Source organism: Acomys minous (assembly GCF_964271855.1).
Source record: "Acomys minous genome assembly, chromosome: 1".
In the NCBI taxonomy this organism is placed as follows: domain Eukaryota; kingdom Metazoa; phylum Chordata; class Mammalia; order Rodentia; family Muridae; genus Acomys; species Acomys minous.
This window is the reverse complement of record NC_140483.1, coordinates 29343562-29369115: the sequence shown is the minus strand read 5'-3', so window position 1 is coordinate 29369115 and position 25554 is coordinate 29343562. Positions and strand designations below refer to the sequence as shown.

The 25554-nt window shown below is 37.8% G+C and overlaps 1 protein-coding gene across 5 annotated transcripts in view; it reads left to right on the top strand.

The window, feature by feature from the left end:
* KIFAP3 (kinesin associated protein 3) overlaps positions 1–25554 on the top strand; it is a 135359-nt gene that overhangs the window by 33926 nt on the left and 75879 nt on the right. For all 5 annotated transcript variants that reach the window (XM_084753797.1, XM_084753798.1, XM_084753799.1 and 2 more), the window contains exon 10: positions 259–421. In XM_084753797.1, the coding sequence (XP_084609923.1) occupies positions 259–421 (163 nt within the window). The remainder of the gene's footprint in view (positions 1–258; positions 422–25554) is intronic.

The window sequence follows — 25554 nt, the reverse complement described above, 5'->3', positions numbered from 1 at the left end:
ACCTTAGCGGACTCCATGCCAAAGAATTGCTCGGACCCTTTGGACTTACCATTGCAATGAAAAGTCAGCTGCATAGAAGAAAATGTTGACTTTCTTAGCTAAACTTCAATACAAAAAAGTTTGATTTACAGGTCGAATTGAGAATTTAAGCTAATACATACTTATGAAGTAGCTATATAATCAAAAACAGACTATGTTGTAACTTTTTATATCTTATTTTGCAATCTAATTCAAATATGGTCTTTTTTTTTACTATAGGTAGAGATGGACATTGTTGAAAAACTGGTAAAAATGATACCCTGCGAGCATGAAGATCTCCTGAATATCACCCTCCGGCTTTTATTAAACCTCTCATTTGACACAGGCCTGAGGAACAAGATGGTACAAGTTGGGCTTCTCCCAAAGCTCACAGCACTCCTGGGTATGCTTAAAGTTGAACTTTGTGTAGAAAAGACTTCTGTGCAAAACTCATCCCTTTTAAGTTCTTCTAATTGGAAGTTGAAGAGTAAAAAATAAACAGATTAATAACATATGACCTATCCCAGGATTTCCTAGTTGTAGAATGAGCTGGAATAGGGGCCTTAAGCTCTTTGACTTACTACTGCTTTTTAAGATTTGAACATGAAATGCCCCTCAGACTAACGTGTTTGAACATTTAGTGCCCAGGCACTGTTGGAGGAGAGGTGTGAAGTCTTTCTGGAGGAAGTGGTCACCAGGGGCAGGTCTTGAGGATTTAGAGCCCAGCCCCACTGCTGCCCTGCCTGACATTTTAAAGAAATACCCGTTTAGGTCTGTTGCACACTTTTAACCGGATTATTTTACTAACTACTCCTGAAACCTTAGACTTCCTTCTGTCTTCTGGATTTTGATCCTCTATCACATGGAAAGTTTATAAATGTTTTTTCCCATTCTGTAGATTGTCTCTTTACTCTGCTATTGCGTTTGTTGTGTAGAAGCCTTTGAGTTTTATGTATTCCTACTCATTTTGGCTTTTTACCTGAGCTTTGGGATCTTTTCCAGACGGTCACTTCTCATTATAATGTCTTGAAATATTTCTCCTGTAGTTCCGTCCAGTAGTATCAAAGTTACATATCTTATATTTACATCTTTAATCCATTTTAAGTTGTTTTTTGTTTGTTTTGTTGTTGTTGTTTTATTCGTTTGTTTCGAGAGACAGGGTTTCTCTGTGTAGCCTTGGCTGTACTGGACTTGCTTTGTAGACCAGGCTGGCCTTGAACTCACAGCAATCTGCCTGCCTCTCCGAGTGCTAGGTTTAAAGGTGTACGCCACCACACCCGTTTTTTAAGTTGATTTTTATATGATTAGAAATGTCTAGTTTATTCTGCATGGATGTGATGTTCTTTCTAGTGCCATTTATTGGGAAGCTAGTTCTCATCTCATGCCTGTGCTCAGCACCTTTGGTTAGAAATCAAGATAGATGCATGGGTTTGCTACTAGGTTCTCTCTTCCGTTCCATTTTTCTCTCGTACTTATATTCCAGCACCTATCCTGACAAATTACAATGTCTGATGGATTTGAAAGCAAGTAATGTCCCTTGCTTTTTATTTTCCTCAAAATTGCTTTGATTGGTCAGCATTTTGGATTTTCATATGAACTTTAGTATTATTCTTATTAGTTCTATGGAGAATGCCATTAATATTTTGATAAAATTGTACAGAATCTGTAAATTATTTTGGGTAATATGGATATTTAGCAGGATTTTTTTCAATTTCATGAACATAGGATAAATGTTCTGTGTTTATGCGTGTATGTGTGTGCGTGCTTCAATTCATTCATGAATATTTCACAGATTTTTTTTCACAGATATTATAGAGATCTTTTACTTTTGTTAAACTTCACCTTTTTACCTTATTAAGATAAGATTTCTTCATTCATGTCTATATTTTTTTATAATTTATTATTTGTATATAGGAGTCCTACTAACTTTATGTTCATTTTGTATATTGCTAAACTTTAAAAATGATTTAAGTAGGATAGAATATTGTACGTTTTCTAAATATGTGATCATATAATTTTTAAATGACTACAGCTTAGGAGAAAATCTGTTGCTCATTCAGTCTGTTATCTGGGCTTGTTTATGTGGCTGTCATTATGTTTAGGTACAATGCCTTGACACGCATTTTACTCAGTTTCCTTTCATGAAGGTATATGTTATTCTATTAAATGTTTTGGTCTGGTTTTTTGTCTAATAAGTAGGTTTTTCATTCTCTTTGTATGTTATGTCATGTTTATTGATTTGTGTACATTGAACCATCGTTGCATTTCTGACATAAATATCACTTGATGGTGGTGAATGTTTTTTATGTGCAAGGGAATTATGTAGTAGGAAGTATTACTATCTGTATTCACTAGGATTATTAACCAGTAATTTGTTGTTGTTGTTGTTGTTGTTGTTTTAATGTTGTGTATTTATTAAGTTTTCAACTCAAGGTAACATTGGATTTTCATTTTCACTTTGTTTGGTTTTTGTTTTGTTTGGTTTTTGTTGTTTTGTATTTGTTCTCTAATGTTAACACTCTAAAGGTTTGGTAATATTTAGCAGTGAAGCCATTTGGTCCTAGGCTGTTTTTTTGTTTGATTTATTAGTTGGTTGGTTGGTTGATTGTTTACTGATTGGTTCTAATTATTAGTCTATTCAGATTTTTTATGTCTTTATAATTTAATTTAGATAAGGCATAAATGTTCAGGAATTTTTCCATTTCTTTTGAGTTATCAAATTTGTTGTAGTTCATAAAAATTTAATAGTTCCCTGTATTTCATGTTGTAGCTATAGTTGCTCCTTTCCTGCCTTTAGTTCTATTTAAACCTTCTCTCTCTTTTACCTGGTCTAACTGGAGTGTATAAATTTTGCTTATCTTTTCATAAAGCCTGTTTTTAATTGTGTTGAACCTTTTAGGTTTTTTTAAATGTTATCTATTTCTGCTGTGAGGATCCTTTTCAATATTGGTTTGATTTGTTCTAGTTTCAGTTTCTTGGGGTGCAATGATAGGTTGAGATTTTCTCATATTTTCGATAGAGGTGTTGATTGCTATAAAATCCCTTCTTAGACCTGCTTTCCCATATCCCTTGCATTTGGTATGTTGCGGCTTCTTACAAGAGTCAAGAGATTGACTTGACTAGACGGGATGGGAAAAGACACATTCGCACACACAGAAAAACTGGGATCAGGCCATCTGTGCAATATCTGGGCAGGGTGGACAGCACTGGGAGCTACAGTGGACATTTTCTGAACACACTGTCAATATTCACACTCAGGCCGCATGAAGACTATGTCTTCCCCTGAGCCTCACCTACTGGGGTAAAGGCTTTGCCACCATCTGAGGCTTTGGTTGTAGACATGGCTAGTTCATGTCACTAGCATGTACCCACTCAGAACTTCCTCACATGCTCAGGGCTTCTTCCACAACACTGTGTTGTGTCTTCATTTACATTTGTTTTGAGAATTATTTTAAATTTTTCTCTTAATTTTTTCCTTGACTCTTAACTTATTTGAATGTATTTGTGAAATTTTATGTATTTGTATTGGTTTCTACTTTTATTACATCATGATTGTAAATATTGATTGTAAATTGATTGTAAAGCATTGATATGATTTTAATTGTTTTAATTTGTAAAAGTTTGTTTTGTGGCCTACCATATGATCTGTTGTGGAGCGCCCCAGTAGTGTTGAAAAATATGTGTATTCTGCAGCTTTTGGATGAGATGTTCTATAGAAGCCTTTTAGGCTCATTGATTGTCAGGCACAGTTAACTCTTGAGATTCTGTGTTGTTTTTGTTTGTCTGTGTGATCTGCTCAATTTTTGCTATTGAGTCTGTCACCTTTCAGGTACTATGATTGCTTCATGTGTTGAGTTCTTTCAGTGTTGGTGCACATGTGTTTCTGATTGTTTTTCATCTTTGTAAACTTAATTCCCTTATCATTATAGAATGACTTTTCATGTTTCTTTCTACTGCTTTTGATTACAATTACTCTTCTGAAGAAGTGGAGGAGGAGTGGATGGGGTGGGAAGAGAAGAGGTAGGGAGAGGGACTGGGAGGAGAGGAGGAAGAGGAAACTGTGGTCAGGATGTAAAATTAATAAATAAATTAAATTTTTAAAAGAAAGAAAAATAGAAATCCAGGAAAGGCATATAAACATGTGATGCACAGAGATTGATGTAGGATACTGGCAGCTTCTGAGTTCTGTTATGATATGGGTCATAGAAGAATTTCAGGTTTGGAATGTATAAACTTGGGAATTACTTGAATATTTTGCCTATTATAATTGTAATATTTTTAATTAAATAGGCTTCTAAATAGGCTTTAATTAAATATAGGCTTCTAAAAACAATAATAGGATAATACAAAAGCAAAAAATCTCAAAAAACCAAAAAAATGTTTCTTCCCAGAAGCTTTTAATATATATGTGTCCTTAGATGTATCATACAATTGAATCTCTCCATTTTTATTGCGTATATTTTAGCATGTGTGTTTATGTGTGCACACTCATGCATGTGTGGTAAGATGTACACATACATTCCACACTGTGCAAATGGTGATCAGAAGACAACTTGCCGGTGTTGATTGTCTCCTTCCTCCATGCAGGACCCAGCAGGTGAACTCAGGCTTAGTGACAAGTGCATTTACCCGCTGATACCACTGAGCCATCTTACAAGCCTTATGTACACACACACACACACACACACACACACACACACACACACACACACACACACACACACACACACACACACACACACACACACACCCAGGGCTGGAGAATTGGCTCAGCAGTTTGGAGCACTTCTTGATCTTGAACCTGGGTTAGATTCCCAGGCCCACAAAGAGGCTCATAACCATCTGTAACTTCAGTCCCAGTGGGTCTGAAGCCCTTTTCTGACCTCTGCAGATGCCAGGCACACGTGTGAGCACATGTACACACATGCAGAAGAAAACACTCCTACACATAGAATAAATTTCGCTGTCACTCTGTCTTTTACTTGGAGAATTTAATTAAGTCAAGTTAGTGTCATTATTCATGTGTGGCTTTCCTATAGCCATAATATAATGGGCTTGAGTTTGGGGGGGGGTTGTTTTTTGTTTTTTCATATTGAATTGAGGTTTGAGGGTTTTTTTGTAGTTCCTTTCTTGCCTTCAAATGTATTCCAACTCTTCCTGCATTTTTAATTTCTTGATATCCCATTTTTCCTCTTTTTATCATTTGTCTCCTGACGTGCTAACACAGCTATTAGTTTGTCAGGCTTTCTTTCCTCCAGCACCATAAGAATGGCATGCTGCTCTCTCCTGTATCGTCTATGAGAGCCTTGCTGTAAGTCTTCTGTCGGATGACTCAGGATACCTTTGAATATTATTTATTTGTGTCCTTGTTTTTGTTCTCTAAGAATCCTTTCTTTAACCTTGTAAGCTTGAGTACATGTTGTATATTATATTCAGATGATGTGAATTTGACTTGTAATCTTTGCCTTCTTGTATGTAGCTATTTGAATTTCTTTCTGGGTTTAGGGGCTTTCTGTCACTGTCTTTTAATACACTCTCTACTGCTTTGGCTTCTCAAGTATGTTTTGGTCTGATAACTCCAACAATTGCTCAGTAAGTTCATCTTCTCAGCCCTTTGCTCACTCCTGTGTCTATGTGTTTTCCAGTAGCCTCTCTTTGAACTTTGAGCTGTTTCGCTGTTGATGTCCTTTGTCACATTTCCCATGTCATTTAACATGCTTTCCAGCTAGAGGACTTGCTTGGGGTTTTTACTTTATTCCTTCTTATTATCTGCTTGATAAGTATTTATTCATTTCTTCCTGCATGTTTACTTGAACTTGAGTCCCCAGAGAGTAACAATTTTCAGTTTTCCATGAGTTCATAAATATCAATTGCTCAACTTCTGGCACCCTATTTTGTGAGATGATATGTCTATGACATTTACTGATGTTTTCTGGAATAGTATGGATGCCTGTTTAACAGTTAGATAAAATCTATTCTTTATCATCTGTCCATTTACTCTAGGACTTCTAAATCAAGATGCTGATTTTCTCTGAGCTTGTGGTCACTATTGCTGTGTCACCACTAGATGGTACCCTAGGTACAAGTTAGCAATGTGTTTCTACCTGGTTTACTTATCTTCATTGTTCCTGCTGTACATGCCCAAAACCAAGTTTGTCCTAAGTGAGAACTTGATATATTATTTAAGATAGAGTGTGTGAGTGCCTTAAAGGAATAATTTACCACTTCAAGCCTTTACTGGAGCCAAGGCAGACACAGGTTCATTTTCATTTGTTTTCTGTGTTCTGGCTCTGCAGGATTTTTTACTTGGTAATGTAATTCAACATGGAAGGGCCAGTCCTAAACTCTGATGTAACAGTTTGGCATCTACTCACTTCTTCTCTCGAGTAGATTTTGGTTCTCTCTATCATGCTGCCTGGGTCTAGTTTGAGGCTGCAGTCTCCTGATCACCTCCACCACATGCTGGGTTGCCCCTGGAGCAGCCAGCTACAGGTGATGATGGCTAGGGTACAGTTATGTGGAATTGGAGTCTTGGTCTAAGTCTGCCAACAGGCAGGTCTAGAGGCTCTATCTGTAGACACTAGCCTGAGGCCAGGGACTGTTGGGATACACTGATACTGATTTTCCCTCACTTAGCACTGATCTGTGCTTAATTTACTCCTCTGCCACCCAGAAATAATAGTCTTTCTCTGTGTTCTACTGCACAAAACTGAGGAAGGGGCAGTAGAGGCGATCCCTTGACTGCCAAGGCATACCTAATCCAGAAGGTCTGTTTAAGGCCACTGGCCTGGTAACATGGAACTCTTTTCAGTACTGTGTTTCACTGTAGGTTCAGGTGGTGTAGGTTCTTGCTTTAAGGCCTAGATTGAATTCCATTTCTCCCCCAAGTGGAAGATATTTTCCTTGGATTCTGTTATTTGTGTTTGTGGATACTGAGACATGGGCAGCTTTCCTTCTTGCTTTCTTCAGTGTATCTTTATGATTAATACTGTAAAACCAAGTGCTGTGATCGCTCACCTGGTTTCCTTCACTCTGGGGGAGGTTGGTTCTCACATGAATATATACCTGACTGGTGTGTAAGTGGGAAGACTGCCACTGGAGTCTATGGACATTTTGGACTGCATTTTTGTTGTCTTTTATCCCAGACACAGCGCTCTCACCTAATGATAGATTCACCTCCTGAGAGTCCCATGCCGCAGCATTCACACTGACGATTAGGTTTGACTTGAAGGGAGCACAGCCTTTCAGTTTGCTGAAAGGTCTCTTAAAAATTAATTATAGCTATATTTTCTAAAATACTTTCTTTTAATTACTAGTAAATTAGTGTTGATATGATTGAAGCGTAAACTGAGGTGACTGTTGTTACCATAGTTTTAAGGCAAGAGCTCTGGCTATTCAATGTGTAAGTGACTGATCTTAGCTACCTGCTATGCCAATTAAAGAGAGGATAAATGGTTGAGAACGAGAGATGTGATCAATGTAGCACACTGAGAAGAGCATATATAAAAGACTTCAGTGACCCCAAGTACATATTTGGAAAGAGAGAAAGAATTAGGGAAGGGGAGGACATATACATAAGTAAGCAGTTTTGGAAAGGGTCTTGTTGGCCATTGTCTCATTTCTGGTCCTGTGAAGTGGTTTTAAAAGCCCTAATGGGACTAGCATAGTTCCCACAGGATGATGCCTTCTACTCTTGCTAGTGTAAATGGGATTTCTCACTATCATAAAATAAATAAATAAATAAATAAATAAATAAATAAATAAATAGAAGGAAGAGAGGGAGGGAGGATGAGGAAGAGACAGATGAGAGAGAAAAGAAAAACTTATGATCATTTAGACAGTAATCTGTTGGCACTCGGTTATTAAGGGGTGCTTCAGGGTGTCTTAGCCTATCATAAAGATGCTTGCTGATGATTGGTCCTCTTGTTTCTATCATCCCATGTAACTGAGTTTTAGAACAGTGACTAAATGCCAGGTTTTTTAATCAGTCTTGAATTACCTTGGGGACTGAGTTAGAAGGTAATATGTTTTAGCAAACGCAGTTTCTTAGCGCTGGCTATGCTGTGTGTATGTAGCTATCACCTTTTATTCAAGTTTACAATGCTGGAGATAACGTATAGTACAAGGGTATAAATATTAGTATACTCAAGAATTTGCTCTTTCTGAGTGGCTTCAAGACACTGTATATTTTCATTTAATGTAGTTTTCTTCCCCCTCTGCTTGGCCATTATATCACATTTCTCTTGTACCAGAGCACGTGGAGAGTAGCGATTTCTTTTTCCTATAATGATGTGTTATTTCTAATCTCCTGAGATTTTAGAAACTGACTGCTGAACTTATTTGAATTGTATATTTTTTTAAAAATAAGTTCCAAATGAATTCCTCAAGGCTTTTCATCCTGGTGATAATGTTCCTAAGCTTTCTGCATGGAACTTGTAACATTGTTGAATGAACAAACTTGCTCTGCTTTGTACAAAGAAATTGTATTTCGTGTACACTTGGTTTTCTGGTGTTACATTTGTTAGTGTATTTGTTATGTGTGTAGAACGTGAATCGTCAGTTCCTGATGTAGTAAGCTAACGTTCCCAGTGGGGTCTTTCAGTGATGTATTTAACATGTTTGATGTTTGGCCATCAAGTGTATATAAAAAGTATAGTAAGAAACTATTACCAAAGCTGTGGGTTTGAAAAACATCAGTGTAAGATGTGTTTAACATTGTTGCAACACAGTGCTCACATGAATATGATACGTATATAAGCATTTGCATATATCTGCATGAATATGTATAATATGTATTTCACTTAGTGTATGTAATTTAACATGTTTACAAAGCAGTATTTATCATTTCTATATACAATGTGTATTTTTCTTTTTCTTTCTTTTATGTAATTATTTTGTAATCAATAATTTTATATCCTCTGATTGATTTAATGTTCAGCCCAAAAACGTGTTTGACAAGAAGGAGTAGTTAGACTTCTTTTCTGCCTGACCTTCAGAAACATCACTGCTTCTGATCTCTTCCTAAGTTTCTTTCTATTTTCAAGTGCTTTTAACATGTTGAGCATTTTGTAAGCTAAGTTATTTTAGGTTATGTTTCGGTATGTCTTAAGAATGGTTTCCATGAACAAGAAAAAAAAATTGGAAAAACCTTGATTTTGAACAATTTTCTAGAGCCATGCTTGTAGTGGAAGTTTCCAGAAGTGATTTTTATGATGTTCTAGTATGCTCTAGGTGTGGTCACATTTAAGTCTATTTTCTTTATTATTATTTGAGGGCTCCAGTTTCTTAACCTTCGTATTGTTGTTTCTACATGGTTTGACTAAGTAAGGACAATTGTGGCTCTTAGAGCTGTGCTCACCTTTGTTTACTGGTCTTGTGACTAGAGCATTGCCACCCTGCTGTTGTGAGATTGGCCTTAGAGCCAAGCACATTTCAGTGAGAAGTGAACTGAAATAACACGAACACCTTAAAATGTTGTATAGTTTGAATAATTATTAAAGGCTACGGAGAAGATGTCAGTTCTTTCAGCTTATGTGGCTCTGGGGGACCCAAAAATTAAATAGAAACAAAAATATTTTAATATTATTTTACCATATATTTTGTTTGGGAATTTTAAAGTTAGCTTTTTCTTTGTCTTTCTTCCTATCTTTCCTTTATTTTTTTCTTTTTAATTCCAACATCATAAAGGAAATGATAAGGAATGTTAAAAATCATTAGACTTTTTTCTGTCTTTACTGAAATTTGTTTGTATAGTTTATTCTATTTCTAATCATGGAGAAAAGAAGGCATTATTTCTTAACTGGTTACAAAATGTTGTTTGGCTCTGTGGAAAACCTTGCATATAATATTCCTTTGTCTTTCCTGTGTTGACTGCGGTTAGTGAGCTCTTGTTTGTAAGTTACTCTTGCTGGTTGATAAGGATCCTTTGCTTATTCCTGCTCAGCCCAGTCAGTTATTCGCCTTTGTGTCTGTCAGCTCTGCACTCTGACCCTGAGCTCCTGTGTCTGGTGACTTGGCCATCTGGGATGGTATCATGGTGCTCTGCCAGTCACTGTGATTATATGCAAATTGAGTTAGGCTGAGCAAGCTTGGCTTTACTTAAGTGGCCTTTCCAGACTTTCCGTGGTGTTGACTTTCTAACAATGTTTAAAGATTTTTTGACTCATGTAAGAATCATATTATTGAAAAAAAAAATCTCTTGTCAAAACTCCTTAAGACATGTGGCATTGATGTGTCTCAAGAGTGCTTCCTTATGTCAGAATATTCAAGTTTGGGAGATGACATGGAAATTCCTTGTCACAGTGCATTCATTCATCAGCGCCCTGGGGAATGTAAGATGCTGATTTTGAAAAATTACTTGAAAATACTGTTTAAGGTTTTACTGATGTACCAGGCAAGCGTTTGTTGAGATTCTCTGTGGCTTTGCATAAATGTTTTATACGTTAAAGACTGGTTTGTGTGAGACTAACATTATTAGCACAGCAACAGGCCTACATGCCCAAGTGAAGTTTGATCATTTGAAGAGGCTTTTTGATCATGACCCTGCTTCTTGTGAAAAGCAGTGACACTGCACCAGCTGTGCTGACCCTGAGTACACTGTCAGCCTTGACACAGCATCACCTGTGTTTTAAGAAGTGTTCATTCTATAATAATAATAATAATAATAATAATAGCACATCTGACAGACTTACTGTTTCATAAAGTTAGAACTTTATTGCGGTGCTTTGGTATACATTTCAATATTCTGAGTTTTAACATCTGCTTTTAAAATACTGACTTAATTTCAAAGAAAATTAAATTCAAGTAAAAAAATTCTAAAAAAAATATTCACATTAAACATGTAAATCTTCGTGTTTTTCAAAATAAATAAACCTGCTACCTAATTGCATAACTTTATTTTCACACCTTCCCCCCAATAGTGAGGCGTGGCCATGCTGTGTATTTTGAGCATCTCTTTAGAATCCTTTAGAATCCTTCAGCCCCACTAGACAGCAGCTGGCTCTAATATTTCCCTAGAAAGTCCTTTCTGTTATCACATATTATATAAATCAGCTTTAAATCTATAAGAAAATGGTAATTTAAAAACTGGAAAACGTTTTGTTGTTGTTTTTCAAGTCATGGTCTCTCTGTGTAGCTCTGGCTGTCCTGGACTCCCTTTATAGACAAAGCTGGCCTCAAACTCACAGAAATTTACCTGCCTCTGTCTCCTGGGATTACACGTGTGGACCAACACCACCACTTGGTTTGGAAAATGCTTTTTTAATAAAGTAAGAAAGTACTGCACTAGATGTTTATTAAAATACTATGACATTTGAGGCCCTCTTACTGAGTCTTAGGACCACACTTTAAAAACTAGTGTTTTGGCGTACCGTGCTAAAGCCGTCAGCGCTCATTTCACTGACTTAGTCCCTCGGTTATATTACTCTAGCTTAATTAGCAGTTCAAATCCCACTAAGCAGACAGTTTTGATTCTGTCAGAATATATTTTCATGGTTTTTTGACGGGTAATTTTTCCTGAATTTTGAGAGGTTTGTTACATTTATTTATTTGCTTACTCATTCTTTTATATTCCCATCCATGTTCTTATTAATAAGTTTTTTATATTTGTATAACAGTAACCACAAACGCTTTCATTTGCCGCAGGCATTTCACTTTTAGACATTTGTTAGAACACCTTCCTTGTTCTTTGTCCAAAAGTGTTTTTCAATTTAGTTGGTACTGTTTGGAACTGAGAGAGGCTTGGGCATCATGAGGGAGGAGACAGGAGGGCCTAAGCACAGTGGGGTCAGCATCATATAATAAATTCGGGATGATCAACATAATAGACCGGTAGAATTCTGTTCCTGCAGTTTGTCATCAATATCCTATGCTCAGCAAGTACCTGGAGTAGGAGAAGGGACAGGAAAGCACTGGCCTGGAGATGAGGGCCTGGCTCGTCATGAGACTGGGGAAAGGCCCGTACAGCTGCAGAGCAGAGCGGGTAGGAGGGAAACTATGGAAGCTGTTTTCCGTTTCGTTTTCTTTTTTTTTTTTTTTAACTGTTTCTACTTTTTTTAATTTTAATTTTATTAGTTTATTCAGATTACAACTCAGCTGTTATCCCATCACTTGTATCTTCCCATTCTTCCCTCCCTTCCTCCTGCTTTCACCCTATTCCCCTCCCCTAGGTCTATGACTGAGGGGGACCTCCTCCCCCACTATATGGTCATAGGCTATCAAGTCTCATCTTGGTTGCCTGCTTATTCTTTCTTTGAGTGCCACCAGGCCTCCCCACCAAGGGGAGGTGGTCAATTACAGAGCAGCAGAGTTCATGTCAAAGTCAGTCCCCGCTTTCCACATAATTCTACTTTTTAAGTCAAACAGAGGAAATGAGCTGAGAATGAATAAGGACATTATTACCTCACTTCTACCTGTCTCTCCTCCTTCTCTTTTTCTCCCTACCCTCATGCTTCCATACACTTCTGAGTGTTTTCAGTCCATCTCTCATGTCTACACGCCCGCCTTCCCTCCCTCCCGCAGCCATCATCCCACTCCTAAGCTGCTGAACAGCATCACTGCACTTGCCTCCTCCCTCAGCTGCAGTCATTTGTGCTCCAGGATGGGGTGCCTTTAGACCTGACCTGCTACACGTTCCCACTCACTTTCAGAACCCTGCTTCCACCTCATGAGAATACAGCCTCCTTCTTGTCTTGGACTTTATCTTCTGGCTGACTGTTCGTCTAGTTACCTGTCCATTCCATCTAAATACTCAGCCCATAAGGATGACTGCCAAACATAAAGAAGGAATGCATGACCCCAGCCTCCTCACCAGAGTCCCTGTGCCGACATCATAGTCTATAAACTTTGTTCACACTGAAGACTTACTAACTTCAGAACTAAGCTCCTGATCTCCACCCCACCTGTCCATAAACTCTATATTTCTAGTCTTTTCTCTTTTCAGTAAATGATTACTTCATCTTTCTAGTTAAACGTGCCCAAGCAGGGGATTTGTCCTTGACTCCTTTATTCGCTCCCACTCTGCATCCAAACTGTCTGCTCTCCTTTTAAAATATAAACACTCCTACCTAGGCCCAGCCACAGCCCTCTCTCCTGATTTAACCTAGTAGCGGTCTTCCACTTTGTCCTACAGCCTGTTCACACAGCATGCAAAGTGACCGACCATCCTAGCCAAGGTAAATCCTCTACTCAAACCTGCTGTTTAGGGGCCGGAGAGATGGTCAAGCTGGTGAGATCGGCTGTTGCTCTCAATAAGGGCTGAGGTTCAGTTCTCTGCACCCTCACAGTGGCTCACCACCATTCATAACTCCAGTTCCAGGGGCTCCAGCACACACACTGCCCTCCTCGTGCACCAGACAAACGGGGTGCATACACATAAAAGCAAGCAAAACAACCATACTTGTAAAATAAAATAAAATAAAATAAATAAAAATCTAAAACAAAAAAAATAGATTGAACAAAAACTTCCCTAAGCTTTACACATCTCAAAAAGCCAGAGCCCTCTCAGTGCCCTCCGGAGGTGTCTGTGTATTGTGCCGCCTCCTTGCTTCTGTTGCATCCAAGTTTTTTCTCCCTTCCTTCCACTGAGGCCACATTGGCGTCCTTGGCTGTCCCTTGAACTTAGCGGGAAGCATTCCTCTTTTACTCGTTCTACTTCCTTTTGCCTGACATATCACTTCCTTCTATTTCTGTGTGGCCTGTTCTCTTGTCTCCTTCATGCCTCAGTGTCTGGTTGATTTTGATAACATTTTTAAACCTTGGATCCTGATGTCACTTAACTCCTGCTTTATTTTTCTCTATTCTTTACAATTGTCATATATTTTATATTTCATCTTGATTTTCTTGGTGCACTACCAACCTGTGACTAGCACCCCCACCCATCAGCTCTCAGCTGCTGTAAGTCTCAGGAAAATAGTTTCATCACCATTGCTCACCTCTGTGTCCCCAGAGCCTAGAACACAGCCAGGCACGAGGTAGGCTGTCAGTTTTTCGTATGTGGTGAGGTGGGTAAGTGGATAAAAGGAACACAGGAAAGTAACATGTGTGGAGGCGTCTGCTTTAGCTTTCCCTTTGCCCTCTATTGGCTGAGTGGCATTAGGTAAGTCAGTCAATTTTCACTCAGCTTTCCATGTTGTTCAGAAAATAGGGAAATGAAGTAGGACCTATGCCAAAGATTATTCAGAGTATCTGATGTGAGGATCATTGTCTATTCATTCTGTTAAGTCGAAAGCCTGGCAATGTTCACTGTGATAAAGATGAAGAAAGGGAAGGGAGCTTAATGGTAGCAGAATGCAATATGGTAGGAACAAAATCATTTCCATCATCTACTTCTGCCTTCCCAAGCATTACGGTAGTACCTTAATTCCACTCACATGGCTTCCATTAATGAACTGTAAGGACAGGCATCATATTTCAAGTGTGGTGCATGGAACAATGTTTTACTTAATCTATTATTGGTCTTTAACAAGTAAGTCCAGAAATTTAAAGTACATATACAGCAGTTTGTCCTGAATGTAGTAACAATATTTTACACTTATTTTGTGTATTTTTTAAATTTTTGATTTTTATTTTACTTTACTAAAGTATTGATCTTTAACATATTGGGAGGAAAATAAAGTGTGGCCCTCCCCCCCATAGGTAGTTTAAGAGCACTATTCAAATAAATAAGAGGTTTATTCCAATCTTATCAGAATGGTCTTTAAAGTATTCAAATGCGGGGCTGGGGGGGATGGCTCAGTGCTTAACTGTGCTTGCAAAGAAACCAAGTTGCATTCCTAGTACCATGTCAGATGGCTCACTTTATGCCTGTAACACCAGCTCCAGGGGATCTGATGCCTCTAGCTCTGGGGAACCTGTACTTTTGTGCACATAACCCCACAGAGACACAGAGACACATAGTGGTGTGGTTAATTTACAGGTGTAGCCTAATGAATGTTTATTATTAGTCTAATTATTATTACAGTGGTATTTTCTAACCCACAAGCAACCAATGAAAACACAGACACCTGATGTATTTTAGAACAAGCGTTTCCCTGGGGCAAGGCAGATATTACCTCCTAAGCTGTCCTCCAATAACTCCCAGTCTCCAGCCCATCCCATCCACTTCTAATAATGTCTGTTTGGGCTACCTCCCATCCATAATCCCAAAGTACTTGCTAATGTTCTCCATCTCTTTCCATGAGGAACTTCAGAGTTTCTTCTCTGGCGCACGTGGCTCTTTTCCTTTCCCGTGGTGATTCTCCTCCTCCTCTTTCCTCCGCCCCTCTCTTCCTTCTTTCCAAAATTCTGTCTTCAAAAGCCTGAAAATCTTAGCCATGCCTGTCCTATTTGCCTGCCCAAGCATGTAGGCTTTTTATTGGTCCAACAGGAATAAGTTTTTAGGCAAGGTTACATAGCAATATTTGGGTTACATTAAAAGACAGCAAGCAGTAATTAGCATCAAAATACATCAGACCAACCTCCAACAATACGGTTATAAATATAAAAAGTATTTAGATATTACAATACTTAATTTATGCCCTGAGATAACTTCTTTATTCACTTATAAGCAAAAATTAGAATGTTTCTCTTAAAATTGAAGAATTAGATTCATACTTTATGAAATATGAGAGTAGCATGTATTAAGCTTTTTCATATACAATCTATGAAACTGTAAATTAATTTAAAAAAATTAACTCAGACATTTTCTTTTAGTCATCAGACCCACACTTTCTCTGGTTCTGGTGTGGCACTCAATACTATATGCATGAAGCTTTTCTATATATTTTACATACATGTTTTTTTCCCTTTTTCTTTCTTTTCTTTTTAAAGATGGTAACATGCTTTCTGCATAGGCTGGCCTCCTGTCTCAGATCTCTAAGTGGTATAGGATATACCACTGCAACCAGAAAAATGTGACTATCTTTGCCTCTCTCTTTTTTCTCTATAATTTAAATCCTAAACCAAATTTCTATTTGCACAAACCTTGCTTTTTCAAAGTTTAAACTCTGTGACTAAGTAGTTATATATTTGGTGCATGAACTGACTTTACTGCGATTTCTAGCTTTCAAAGTTTACATTGACCCTATTGCATATTCTCAGTAAGTGGTGGTAGAACATAGTCTTCATTGGCGGGCATGCTATTTCCAGGGTTTCCTGAGTGACCCAATGCTTCTCACTCTAGGAGCAAACCCAGACCTGGCTTTGAGGGTGGCAATAATGCCTGGCTTACTTTTGCCTGGATTATATTTAGTTATTCTGTGTTTCAGAGCATTTTACTTGGTTGTAGAAAGATTTCATCAGCAAGTAGGGAGTTAATCCAAGTCAAGAGTTAAGTGACAAATGTTTGATTCTTCTGGTTTTGACCAATCTGGTTTCTCTTACTGTTGTGGATCACCAGAAGGTACTGTTGGACTGTCAACTTTGACCAGATAGACATTAAAGATTATTTTTATGACCACTCTATCATATTGTCTTAATGAAAGCTGACAAAGTTATGTTCCAGCCATCTTTGAAGTTCTCCCATCCCGTTAAATTCATTCACACACACACACACACACATACACACACACACATACATACACACACATACACACACACACATACACACACATACACAGACACACACACACACGTGTGTGTGTGTTTAATTTTTAACTTACCAACAATATCATAAGTGAATGAATAAAACACACTTTTGTAAAAGAGCAGCAGTGCTTTGGAAGTAGCCTTTTTAGACATTTTTATTAAAAACTGGAAATGTGGAAATGGTCACTTAATGCTTTCCAATCCAGTTATTTTAGACTAGTTTGCTTTTATGGTAGTTTTCTTTAAGAAAGTAAGTCAGTTCTTTTTTTAAAAAAAGAGTAACTTGGTTTTGCCTGATTATTACCAAACTATGAGACTTTCACACATCTGTTTCAGAAGGCAGCTCCTCATAGACTGCTGCATTGTTCGGTTTTAATAGGCCTCATTTATCCTGTAAATAAACCTACATTTTCTTAACCTGATCAAGTGAGCAAACAATAGGGGTCAGATGGGGCCAACATGTTAACAAAAAGCACATGTCTCCGTCAGGCTGAGGTGGAACCATATCAAGATGCTTGAAGTTATTAATGGCAGTAAAATTTATGCTTCCTCCTGTTTTCCCAATTAAATCAAGGAGCCTTTTTTCCTAAGACTCTTCTATCACCAGCTGGTTCTAATACTGTGTGTGTGAATATTGCCTGCGGTGTCGCCATCCTATATGGTGAAATTTTGCACATTAAATGGGTAGTTTGGACGCTGAGCTAGAAAGCATTTCTTGTTCAGGGGTTTATTTTGGCCTTTATCATTTGTATCTGAAGTCGGCCATACAGTAAGGTTTATTACAAACAAGTTGCTATGGTATTCTCTGAATACAATAAAACAATCTATTACATGGTAATAAACTGGCACAGACATGTTGAAAATAACTAGTTGAGCATATTTAAAAGAATGCCAATATATCGGTTTTGGATATTAGAGTACTTGGAATGATTAATATACAATTATTTAATGTTTAGCTTAATTGTAGATTTACAGTTTTATTTCTCATTTTAATAAGTAACTGAACACAGTTAGCTTCACCACAAAACTCTGGCTAAAGTTATCACTGTAATCTATAGATGCTTTCAGTTTTCCCACTTTACTCTTGCTTTAAAATTGTGTTGTTATCTGTTCAATTCCTCATACACCTGCTGCCAATAAACTGTTATTTAAAACAGGACCATCCAGTAGAATTGCAATTTTAAAAATTAGTTTGTCCAAATTCCAATTTAAACCAAATCTACTTCATTGTGATTCATAATGGATTAATGACTTTCTGTAGTGAATTAAGCATATCTGTTAAGACTGTTCTAGAACTGAAGATATGACTCATTGGTAAAGTGCTTATCTGGCATGCCTGAAGGCCTAGGTTCAAAACCAACACCAGAAATTAATTTTCAGTAATAATCTTAAATGCATTTAGTACCTTTTGATACAGAAGATACTTATATCCAATAATTGCTGCAAATAACTTTTGAGAGGTTTAGTCTGTGGCATTTTCTTCTTATCATATTATTAACATGCATTAAGAGCTCTAATGCTGTATTAGACTTGGATGTGATAGTTGCAGTGTGCCGTATTCATAGAGCATTTTCACGGTAATACATGTCACGTTAGTGACATGCTATTCTAATATAGGTGTGCTTCTGTTCCTGTTTTTCTTTGCTTGGGGTGTTCTACTTTGAACTAAGAAGACTTGGGGTGTAAAAGGAATGAGAGTCTGGCTCATGATGTGACTCATAATGTGTGCTCTCACTCTGTGCTGTAGTATTGAACTGGGTCTGTAAGAAAAGTAGAAATTTGATTTTTGTATTCTAATATTCAAAACTCACATTTCTGCCTGAGTGATCTGTGAATGGAAAATCACCACTGTCCTACAAAATTAGTCAGAGTGATGTTTCTGCTGATCACTTTAGAGATGAAAAAATGAAGACATTTAAAGCTCTAAACTGATGGGCATGTGTTTGCCTCTAAGTTGGTAGAAAAAATCGTTGTAAGAGCAGCCCAGAATCTGATTTTCTTCCTGCTCAGCTGCTCCAGCTGAACTACAGCTGTAAATTTCTTTTAAAAAAAGGAAAGAGGGCAATGCTTCTTATAAACGCTTGAATGTACTTTATACGTGCAATAATTCCCACAAAATCAGTTACTGGAGTTAATGACCAGTTTGTTAAGGTATTAGCTGCCTCAGCTGGGAATGACCAATTTTGGGAAGAATGGCTGCACAAATGCTAAGATAATTCAGTAACACATTCAAATAATGATCCAGCTAGTTAACGGTGAATTCCTGTGGAAATGCTATCAAAGTGCTTATAAGCTCTGCACTTAATAGCCAGTGAGTTCATCATGATTCATGTTTATTGCTGTAAATACCAAAGGCATCATAATGACTGGGCCATTTTTTTTTCAGCCCTGCCCTTATTACTTGAACAGATTTGACTAATTCACATCCAGTTATTAAGGCCTACTTCTCACAGTATTCCATCTGTCTACTGCTCTGCTCCAGACCCATAGAGTCCATAGTGCCATGCCAGCATACCAATGGAGGGCAGCCTGGTTTTGCTTCAGATGCCATTAGGGAGGGTTGCTATAAATAACTCTTAAAGGAGTGCTCATTTGGAAGGCCTGCCATACATAGAATACAGAAGGGCTGTCGTAAGTTAGGCAGAGTTTATTGCTCATGAATCCTCTTGAGAAAATCAAACCATCCGGCCCATGATTCCTGTATAAACTAACAGGGGGAACAAGAAGATGGTGGCCTTGAAAAATAAGAGAATTTCCCTAATCTTAAAAGCTGTAGTGCCTCAGTCCCTTGGTGGGGAGCTAAAAGTAGGTAAGTAGAGTCTAAAGATACCTGCCTTCTTTGAAAACATTTTTCCTTTGCACACATATGCCATAAAACCCTATGTAATCATGATTTTCTGTGTCAGGTAAGCATAATTTAAATGTCAAAATATAAAATATGATTATTAAAATTCTATGCGATTGCTCTGATCTCAAAATGTTGGCATCATGCATGCCTACTCTTATCTTACTTGCAAGAAGTATTATATTTTAAACCATACTTCTTGCTAAATAAAATGTATGCCCTCAAAGAACATATAAATACTATGTTTTGTACAACTGTTGGCTTACTGGCTTCTATCTTAAGATTTTAAATATTACTTTCCCCTTCATTATTATTTCTTACCTTTATATTTAAGATGATGGGCTTTATTCATGTCACTTATCTCTTAAGGTCTCCTTTAACTTTCCTCATTTTCACATAAGAGACCTGAAATTTACCTTAAAATAATCCAAAGTGACCTGTTGTAGTGGCGCATACCTTTAATCCCAGCACTGGAAAGCAGAGGCAAGTGGATCTCTGTAAACTGGAGGCCAGCCTGGTCTACAAAGTTGAGTTTCAGGACATCCAGGACTACAAAGACAAAACACCACCAAGAAATGCAAACTTTACTGTCTCCTGAAGTCAGATTTTGATTAGTTATAATGTTATAAAGAAAAAATACAGTACTATTTCAGTTATTAAATGCCTTTCCCACATATATCTGTCCTAAGTAATTGAATTATTAGTTCATAATTTTATTTAAGATAAAATATTTACTTGCCTTTTCATATATGAAACATATAATACATACTAATTTTTTAATCCAGAGGAGTTAATTTCATTGATTTTTTTTTGTTTTGGCAGAACGAGAGATTGGACTGGGGCTTGTACACATATTAAGTGAACATTTGAACAAGGAGCTAAATTTCCATTCCTATTATTGTTGTTGTTGTTGTTATTTATTATATTAGTAGTAGTAGCAACAGCAGCAGCAATAGTAGACGATGATGACCAAGGAGCTAAATTTCCAGTCGTCATCGTAGTTGGTTGTTGTTGTTGTTGTTGTTGTTGTTGTTGTTGTTTTCATTGTTGTTTATTGTTGTTGTTGTTTAAATTGGGACAGAGTCTTACAAAGTTACTGGGCTGGCTTTGAACTCACTCTGTAGGCCGGGCATTAAATTTGTGATCTTCTTGCCATACCTTTCTGGAATAGCTGGGATTATACATGACCTTTGTCACAATTGGCAAAATCAACCAATTTTTAAAAATATGTTTCTCAACTTAAAATAATTCTGCTTTAAAAATATACTCCATTTAACTTTACCTACCAGGAAAGTGGGTCAGAGGGGAGGACATCCTATTGAGAGTTTAGGTGTGAGAAGCCTGGGAGAATGAGGAAATAGAAGGATCCAGTGGGTCCTGGAAAACTACAGACAGGTCCTCCTCAAATTATGGCACCAGCCAAGGAAAATACAGGCAGTAAACTTCGAACCCCTACCCAGACTAGCTGATGGACAGGACATTCTCCACAGTTAAGTGGAGAAGGAGATCTGACTTTCACACAAACTCTGGTGCCCCATATTTGACCATGTCCCTTGGATGGGGACACCTGGTGGCACTCAGAGGAAGGATAATAGGTCACCAAGAAGAGACTCGATGCCCTATGAGCATATACAGGGGGAGGAGGTCCCCCTCAGTCACAGACATAGGGGAGGGGAATGGGGGAGGGGAGCGGGAGGGAGGGAGGAATGGGAGAATACAAGGGATGGGCTAACAACTGAGATGCAATATGAATGAATTAATAATAAAAAAGGAAAAAAATATACTCCATCTGAAAGATGGTAAGGTCTATTGGAAGACTATTCTGCAGATTCAGTGCTGGGCTGTGTCTAAAGCATGGCTCTTTTGCATGGCGGATACCTAATATGTGGCTACTATTAGTCACTATTGTTATGAATTACCTTCTTTGTTTTCTTTCTTCATCCTTAATTTTATTTTTTTCATCCTTAATTTTATTTATTTTTTAATATTTTATTAATTTATTCATATTACATCTCAACTGTTATCCCATCCCTTGTATCCTCCCATTCTTCCCTCCATCCCGCTTTCCCCCTATTCCCCTTCCCTATGTCTGTGACTAAGGGGGACCTCTTCCCCGTGTATATGCTCCTAGGGTGTCATGACTCTTCTAGGTAGCCTTCTATCCTTCCTCTGAGTGCCACCTGGCCTCCCAATCAAGGGGATGTGGTAAAAAAAGGGGCACCAGAGTTCGTGTGAAAGTCAGTCCCCACTCTCCACTCTACGGTGGAGAATGTTCTGTCCATTGGCTAGATCTGAGTAGGTCTAGATCTGGTGTTCGAAGTTTACGGCCCGTATTGTCCTTGGCTGGTGCCATAGTTTGAGCAGGACCCCTGGTCCCAGATCCGCTCGTCATAATGTTCTTCTTGTAGGTTTGTAGGACCCTCTGGATCCTTCTATTTCCCCAATCTCCCATGCTTCTCTCACCTAAAGTCCCAATAGGATGTCCTCCCCTCTGTCCCACTTTCCTGATAAGTGAAGACTTTGTTGAGACATGCCCCTTGGGCTAGTGTCTAGATACAAGTGAGTATATACCATTTGACTCTTTCTACTTCTGGGTGAACTCACTCATTATGATCATTTCTAGTTCAATCCATTTGTCCACAAATTTTGGGAATTCCTTGTTTTTAATAGCTGAGTAGTACTCCATAGTGTAAATGTACCAGTTTCTTTATCTATTCTTCTACTGAGGAACACTTAGGCTGTTTCCATGTCCCGGCTATTATGAATAAGGCTGATGGTTGAGCATATGTCCCTGTTGTGTGTGGCGCTTCTTTTGGGTATATCCAAGGGGTGGAATAGCTGGGTCTTGAGGAAGCCCTATTCCCAGTTTTCTGAGACAGCACCAGATAGATTTCCAAAGTGGTTGTACTAGTTTGCATTCCCACCAGCAATGAAGGAGTGTTCCTCTTTCTCCACATCCTCACCATCATGTGGTGTCACTTGAATTTTTGATTTTAGCCATTCTGATGGGTGTAAGATGGAATCTCAGAGTCGTTTTGATTTGCATTTCTCTGATAACTAAAGACATTGAGCATTTCTTTAAATGTTTCTCAGCCATTTGATATTCCTCTGTTGAGAATTCTCTGTTTAGTTCTGAGCCCCATTTCCTAATTTGGTTATTTGGTTTGGTGGTGTTTAATTTCTTGAGTTCTTTGTATATTTTGGATATTAGACCTTTGTCAGATGAAGGGTTGGTGAAAATCTTTTCCCAGTCTGTAGGCTGTCGTTTTGTTCCGTTGACTGTGTCTCCTGCTTTACAGAAGCTTCTCAGCCTCATGAGGTCCCATTTATTAATTGTTGACCTTAAGGCCTGGGCTGTTGGTATTCTGTTCCAATGTGTTCCAAGCTCTTCCCCACTATTTCCTCTAACCTATTTAATGTCTCTGGTTTTATGTCGAGGTCTTTAATCCATTTGGACTTGAGTTTTGTGCAAGGTGACAAATACGGGTCTATAGCATTTTTCTACATGTAGATATCCAGTTAGACTAGCACCATTTGTTGAAGATGCTATCATTTTTCCACTGAATAGATTTGGCTTCTTTATGAAAATTCAAGTGACCAAATGTGTATGGATTCATCTCAGGGGCTTCAATTCAATTCCACTGATCCACCAGCCTATTGCTGTGCCAGTACCATGCTGTTTTAATTACTGTTGCTCTATAGTACAGCTTGAGATTGGGTAAGGAGATTCCACCGGAGGATCTTTATAGGATTGTTTTCACTATTCTGGGCTTTTTGTTTCTCCATATGAAGTTGAGAATTGATCTTTCAATGTCTTCAAAATATTTTGTAGGTATTTAGATAGGGATTGCATTGAATCTGTAAATTGCTTTTGGTAAGATGGCCATTTTTAATATGCTAATTCTCCTGATCCACGAACAAGGGAGATCCCTCCATCTTCTGATGTCATCTTCAATCTATTTCTTCAGAATTAAAGTTTTTTCATACAAATCCTTCACTGCTTGGTTAGAATTACTCCTAGATATTTTATATTGCTTGTAGCTATCATGAAGGGTGTAGTTTTCCTAATTTCTTCCTCTGGGTGTTTGTCATTTGTATATAGGCAAGCTACAGATTTTTTGAGTTAATTTTGCATCCAGCCAATTTGCTGAAGGTGTTTATCAGCTGTAGGAGTTCTCTGGTGGAATTTTGGGGGTCACTTATATACACTATCATATCATCTGCAAACAGGGATGATTTGACTTCTTCCTTTCCCATTTGGATCCCCTTGATCTCCTTTTGATGTCTTATTGCTCTGGCTAGAACTTCAAGAACTATATTGAAGAGTCATGGAGAAAGTGGGCAGCCTTGTCTGGTCCCTGATTTTAGAGGAATTTCCTTGAGTATCTCTCCAGTTAAATTGAAGTTGGCTATTGGCTTGCTGTAAATAGCCTTTATTATGTTTAGGTATGTGCCTTGTATTCCAGATCTTTCCAGAACTTTAACCATGAATGGGTGTTGGATTTTGTCAAATGCTTTTTCTGCATCTAAGGAGATGATCATGTGGTTTTTCTCTTTCAGTTTGTTTATATGGTGGATTATATTGATGGATTTCCATATGTTAAACCATCCCTGCATGCCTGGAATGAAGCCTACCTGGTCATGGTGAATGATGTCTTTGATATGTTCTTGTATTCATTTTGCGAGTATTTTACTGAATATTTTTGCATCGATGTTCATAAGAGAAATTGGTCTGAAGTTCTCCTTTTTTATTGAGTCTTTGTGAGATTTAGGTAGCAATGTGACTATGGCCTTATAGAAAGAATTTGGTAGTGTCCCATCCATTTCTATCTTTTGGAGTAGCTTGAAGAGTGCTGGTATTAGCTCCTCTTTGAAGGTCTGGTAGAATTCTGCACTGAAACCATCTGGCCCTGGGCTTTTTTGTTGTTGTTGTTGTTGTTGTTGGGAGACTATCAATGATTGCTTCTGTTTCTCTAGGCGAAATCGGGCTATTTAATTTGTTTATCTGATCTTGATTCAATTTTGGCAAATGGAATCAATCAAGAAAATTGTCCATTTCCCTTAGAATTTCAAATTTTGTGGCATAAATGCCTTTAAAGTAGGTTCTTATGATTCTTTGTATTTCTTCAGTGTCTATTGTTATGTCTCCCTTTTCATTTCCGATTTTGTTGATTTGGATAGTGTTTCTCCATCTTTTAGTTTGGCTAATGGTTTGTCTATCTTGTTGATTTTCTCAAAGAACCAGCTCCTGGTTTTGTTGATTCTTTGAATTATTCTCTTTGTTTCTAACTTACTGATTTCAGCCTTGAGTTTGAGTATTTCCAGATGTCTACTCCCCTTGGGGTGTTTCCACTTCTTTTTTTTTTTTTCTAGGGCTTCCAGATGTGTTGTTAAGTTGTTTGTGTGGGATGTTTCCACTTTTTTTCTAAAGACACTTAGTGCTATGAATTTTCCTCTTAGTACCACTTTCATTGTGTCCCACAAATTTGGGTATATTGTTCCTTCATTTTCATTGACTTTCAGGAAGTCCTTTATTTCTTCCTTTATTTCTTCCCTGACCCAGGTGTCATTAAGTAGAGAGTTGTTTAGTTTCCATGTGTATGTAGGCTTTTTGTTATTTCTGTTGTTGTTGAAGTCCAGCCTTAGACCATGGTGATCTGATAGGATACAAGGTATTATGTCAATGTTCTTGTATCTGTTGAGCCTTGCTTTGTGACCTACTATGCGATCAATTTTAGAGAAGGTTCCATGGGGTGCTGAGAAGAAGGGTATAATCCTTTGCGTTTGGGTGAAAAGTTCTGTAGATATCTGTTAGATCCATTTGATTTATGACGTTGGTTAATGAAGTTATTTCCCTGCTTAGTATCTGTTTTAAAGACCTATCCTTCCGTGAAAGTAGGGTGTTGAAGTCTCCCATTATTAATGTGTGGGGATTGATGAGTGGTTTAAGCTTTGTTAGTAGTTCTTTTACAAATGTGAGTGTATGTGTATTGGGAGCATAGATATTCAAAATTGTGATGTCTTCTTGGTTGACTTTACCTTTGATGAGTATGAAGTGTCCTTCCTCGTCCCTTTTGATTAATTTTGGTTGAAAGTCTATTTTATTAGGTATTAGAATGGCTACACCA